At 40.6% G+C, this 5,854-nt stretch overlaps 1 protein-coding gene across 1 annotated transcript in view; it reads left to right on the top strand.

Moving 5' to 3' along the window:
* Positions 1-2,186: 2,186 nt before the first annotated feature.
* LOC307142717 (uncharacterized protein) overlaps positions 2,187-5,854 on the top strand; it is a 19,537-nt gene continuing 15,869 nt past the window's right edge. The window contains exons 1-2 of the mRNA XM_079843776.1: positions 2,187-2,362; positions 3,810-3,890. Of these exons, the coding sequence (XP_079699902.1) occupies positions 2,264-2,362; positions 3,810-3,890 (180 nt within the window). The 5' untranslated portion in view covers positions 2,187-2,263. The remainder of the gene's footprint in view (positions 2,363-3,809; positions 3,891-5,854) is intronic.

The following is a 5,854-nucleotide window of genomic DNA, read 5'->3' as shown; positions in this document are numbered from 1 at the left end:
TTCACTACCTAGTGCACTTTGTTAACTAGTGTACTTCACTACCTAATGTACTTCATAGTGTACTCCATTACCTGGTGCACTTCTTTACCTAGTGTCCTTCACTATCTAGTGTATTTCTTTAACTAGTGCACTTCTTTACCTGGTGCACGTCTTTACCTAGTGTACTTCATAGTGTATTTCATTACCTAGTGCACTTTATTAACTAGTGTACTTCACTATTTAGTGTACACTACCTAGTGTACTTCACTACCTAATATACTCCATAGTGTACTCCATTACCTAGTGCACTTCTTTATCTAGTGTACTTCATTAACTAGTGTATTTCTTTACCTAGTGCACTTCATTACCTAGTGTACTTAACTACCTAGTGTTCACTATCTAGTGTACTTCATTACCTAATGTACTTCATAGTGTACTTCATTACCTAGTGCACTTCTTTACCTAGTGCACTTCATTACCTAGTGTACTTCATAGCGTACTTCATTACCTAGTGCACTTATTTACCTACCTTAAAGGACCCGCACCTTAAAGGACCCGCGCCTTAAAGGAGCCGCGCCTTAAAGGAGCCGCGCCTTAAAGGACCCGCGCCTTAAAGGAGCCGCGCCTTAAAGGAGCCGCGCCTTAAAGGAGCCGCGCCTTAAAGGACCCGCGCCTTAAAGGAGCCGAGCCTTAAAGGAGCCGCGCCTTAAAGGAGCCACGCCTTAAAGGAGCCACGCCTTAAAGGACCCGCGCGTTAAAGGAGCCGCGCCTTAAAGGAGCCGCGCGTTAAAGGAGCCGCGCCTTAAAGGACCCGCGCCTTAAAGGAGCCGAGCCTTAAAGGAGCCGCGCCTTAAAGGAGCCGCGCCTTAAAGGAGCCACGCCTTAAAGGACCCGCGCCTTAAAGGAGCCGAGCCTTAAAGGAGCCGCGCCTTAAAGGAGCCGCGCCTTAAAGGAGCCACGCCTTAAAGGACCCCCGCCTTAAAGGAGCCGCACGTTAAAGGAGCCGCGCCTTAAAGGAGCCGCGCCTTAAAGGAGCCGCGCGTTAAAGGAGCCACGCCTTAAAGGAGCTTAAAGCGGATCAGTTCGGACAGAGGCTCGGAATGAGGGTGGAAAAGAATTGTTTTTCCATTAGTTTTGATTTAACATTATATGTGAACCTCAAGGAACACATTCAAACTTTAATTTTTTATTTTATTTCATGACCCTTATAAAGGTACAGTTCACCCAAAAATGTAAGTCCTGTCTTCATTTAGTCACACTCATGTTGTTCCTAACCTGTGAGTTTCTCTGTTCTGCTGAACACAGAGGAGATGTTTGGAAGAATGTTTGTAACCAATCAGATCTCGGAGAGTGGGGAAATAAAAATAGTCAATGTCTGCCGAGATCTGCTTGTTACAAACTTTATTTCTCAGTTTCACTAGTAGTGCTCGATCCTGTGCTAGTAAATATTCCAATGTTCATTTTTGCCATTTGAGTTTTATGAGGATCTGTGGTTCAGATGTTAAAGGGACAGTTCACACATTAATTGTGACCCTGGATCACAAAACCAGCCATAAGGGTCAATTTTCAGAAATTTAGATTTTTACATCACCTGAAAGCTGAATAATCATCACTGATGTGTGGTTTATTAGGACAATATTTGATAATAAAATCTGAGGGTGCAAAACAATCTAAATATTGAGAAAATCTCCTTTAAAGTTGTCCAAATGAAGCCCTTAGCAATGCATATCACTACTTATAATACATTTATGATATATTTACGGTAGGAAACTTACAAATATCTTCATGGAACATGATCTTAATATCCTAATGATGTTTGGCATAAAAGAGAAATGTATAATTTTGACCCATACGATGTGTTGTTGGCTATTGGCTCAGATATACCCGTGAAATCACGACTGCTGTTGGGCTCTGGGGTCATATTTACTACTGAAAACTAATGATGTGGTTTTGAGAAATGCCTCAGATGTCCATAAAGTGGAAGTGGATGGTCACCAACATTCTTCCAAATCACGTCTTTTGTGTTCAGCAGAAGAAAGAAACTCACACAGGTTTGGAACAACATGAGTGTGTGTGAGTAAATGATGACTCATTTTTTGGGCGAACTATCCCTTTAAGATGTGTGGGTCATCTTACCCCGTCTTGTACAGAAGTACTGTGGTGTTACATAACAATAACAAATGTTCGCCCCGCCCACTCGAGCCCAAGCCCCGCCCTCTGCACGACAGCCCCGAGTGTCTGCTCCGGTTCAGAAACACTCCTAACTCACGGATTCCTCGGGAAAATGCATTCGGGTCAGCTGGAGAAAGCGGGAACCCTGCGGAGACGGACTCTATCCCGAGGGATGAGCGAGGACGAGTCTCTTCGGCACATTATCAGAGAGGTGAGAGGGAATCATCGGGCCGGATCTTCTCTGTCGTGACTCGTGACTTGTTTCGCATTTCTGCTGTAAATGTCTGCTAATCTCTGTATTACACTCGCAAAAGCCTCCATAAGATGATATTAATAACCCTCTCACAGGATCAGGGTGTGACACATGAGCTGATCATCTCAACTATTACTTCATTATTAATATATGCAGCAGAAATACTATTGTAATTCTTCTTAAACAAAGGCGACGTGTTGTTTTAACAGAGCACACCCTCCGATGATGAGGATGATGATGATGATGATTCTCGCGATAACAAACGAGTTAAACATGTCTTTCTCGAGCACATTCGGGGCGATTAAAGCAGTTATAACGTGTCATAGTCTCCTTTTGATGATATAAATCAGTGTTCGCAATCATATGAGGTTTTATTTTAAACTTGTATGCCGCAGTTTAGCGGTCTTAAAGGAATAGTTCACTCAAAAATGAGAATCAGCCCATGATTTCCTCTCCCTCAGCTCATCTCGATGTGTGTGTGACACTCTTCAGACGAACACACACTCTTCAGACGAACACACACTCTGCAGACGAACACACACTCAGAGTTGTATTACAACATGTCCTGGCTCTTCAGAGCTTTATAATGGCAGTGAATGGAGGATGAGATTTTAAAGCCCAAAACATGCATCCATTCATCATAAAACTACTCCACACCGCTCCAGAGGTTAATAAAGGCCTGAGCCATGTGTTTGTGTGAGGAAAACATCCATATTTATAACTTTAAAAACTAAAATAACAAAATTTAGGCTTGTTTTGGGTTCTGTGGTTTGGTCTCTTGCCATTCATTGTTACTCCCTAACACCAGCATCCCAACACAAGAGAACATGACAGTGTGTGTGTGTGTGTGTGTGTGTGTGTGTGTGTGTGTTTCTCCAGAAGTGTCTCACACGATTCCTTAACACCAGCATCTCAACATGACTGTGTGTGTGTGTGTGTGTGTGTGTGTTTCTCCAGAAGTGTCTCACACGATTCCCTAACACCAGCATCTCAACATGACTGTGTGTGTGTGTGTGTGTGTTTCTCCAGAAGTGTCTCACACGATTCCCTAACACCAGCATCTCAACATGACTGTGTGTGTGTGTGTGTGTGTGTTTCTCCAGAAGTGTCTCACACGATTCCCTAACACCAGCATCTCAACATGACTGTGTGTGTGTGTGTGTGTGTGTGTGTGTGTGTGTGTGTGTGTGTTTCTCCAGAAGTGTCTCACACGATTCCATAACACCAGCATCTCAACATGACTGTGTGTGTGTGTGTGTGTGTGTGTGTGTGTGTTTCTCCAGAAGTGTCTCACACGATTCCATAACACCAGCATGCCAGAAAACACAGCAAGACTTTGAGAAAGGATAACAGCTCAAATATTATATTAGTAATCAATAATATTGTTGTTGTTTGTGTCCTGCAGGCGGAAGAGACGACCAGACGACTGTCACGCAGCGATAGCAGATACGGCTCATTAAAAAGAGGACAAAGAGAAGAAAGCCTAGTGAGTATACACACACACACACACACACACACCTGCTCTAAAGTCACACACACACCTGGGGCCTGTTTCAGAAAGGAGGTTAAGTGGAAACTCTGAGTATGTTAACCCTGAAATAAGGGAAACTCTGGGTTTTCTGTTTCAGAATGGGAGGTATGTCAAACCCGAGAAAGCAGGGTAAGTCAAGCCCGTTTCTGAAAGAGAGGTAACTTATACTCAGAGTCAGTTACCAGGGTAACTTACTCTGTGAACCTAACCTGGTCAGGAGCAGGTTTTCTTTGGTAAACCCAGAGTTTATTTCGTTCTCCTCCCCCTTTTTAAAGCATCAGCAGTGTTTAAATACTTTATTCATTCATTCAAACGCCACAAATGCTTTTCTTACTGAGTATTTTGGTTGTATTTCAAGTATAAATATATAAAAAAATATATAAATTTAATCTAAATCTAAAGTAAGCAAAGTTTACTTAAAACAAATTAAATTATCTGCCACTTGACAAAAATACAAAGTAAGAAAAGCATTCTTTGCAGGAACATTCATTGCTTATATTTTCATCATGAGGACACTGTCAAAGAGACAAAAATGGCATGTCCTTTTATACAGGATCCTGACATTCACTTGATAATCCTCTAGAAGTATCCTGATAATTAGAATTTCCTTTAGGATTTCCAGTGGTTGGACGCATTTATGACACTCATATACCCATCATCACACTTTCTGAAAACGGATTATTGTATGGAATGGAAGGATGCTGCTAGATGGTAGTACAAGATATATGCCATAACCACCACCACAGCTGTTAAATACATTTATTTACATTTTTTATAGTCATCTTTATTTCCTACAAATACTTTATTCTTTTTCCTGTTGGGTATTAATATTCTTCCTCCATCTCCTCTTCATCTGTCAGTGGTGCTGGAGTTTGGCTGGCCTGAGTAGAAGTAAACTGTTTAATGTCATTACCCTGATTAATAAATGTAACAGGTGGGATCAGAGAACATTTCATTATGTGAAAGAGCATAGACCCTTTTCACATTTCAGGGTTTCTGAAGCTGAAGTCGTCATAGGGTTAACTTTCATAGCGGTGAATGAAAGAATAAATTAAATATATATTTTTGTGTCTCCATTTGCTCAAATAGCAAAAGAAAAACTCCACAATAGTGATTTCACAACTTTCAAAAAGGGAAAAATTAAAGTGAGATTGATAACTGCAGTGAAAAGAGAGAAAGATGTTAATTTTAACTATCACTCCCATAGACGCTTTATTAGAAACACTCTCACAGCAGCGGTAACTTGATTTTTGTAATTGGATGCAAAAGTAATATAATACAAAGTATTAATGTTATAAATGTACATAAAAAAAAAAAATACACAAAACATTGCAGGATTTACGATATTGATGACTATTAAAACACGTCATCACTGTGAAAAGGGTCTATGTGGGAAAAGCTGCTCCACATTGGACACTGAATGATATTTATTTAATATGTCAAATGTTTGTAAAGTCATTAAACCAACACCCATGAACATTTTATGCTTAAAGCTTTATCTGACTGAATTATGTTTTTATTTTATTTTTTATTTTTAGCTGCTGCCACATTATTTGTTTGCCTTTTGGATACCATGAAAATTAAACTTCATTAAAATAATTAAGAATTAAACTTGTGTATTGACCTGGAAGTATGCAAATGTCTTTTTGTTGGGTGCTGTTGCCATGGTGAATTGTAATTTCGGAGCTCCATTGATCGTGGCTTTTCATAGTTGGAGTGCATGAGCTTAATTCAGAGTCAGTCTACTCAGAGTTGATTGAACTACCTCAATTCAGCTGTTCTGAAACCCAAAACTCAGAGTTTCCCATCTCAGAGTAAGTCAACTCAGAGTTCAGGTTTAAACTCAGAGTTGGTTGAACCTCCTTTCTGAAACAGGCCCCTGCTCTAAAGTCACACACACACACACACACACACACACA

The sequence above is a fragment of the Gobio gobio genome (assembly GCF_949357685.1).
Source record: "Gobio gobio genome assembly, chromosome: 19".
NCBI classification, from domain to species: Eukaryota; Metazoa; Chordata; class Actinopteri; order Cypriniformes; family Gobionidae; genus Gobio; species Gobio gobio.
This window is presented reverse-complemented; position numbering and strand designations above follow the sequence as displayed.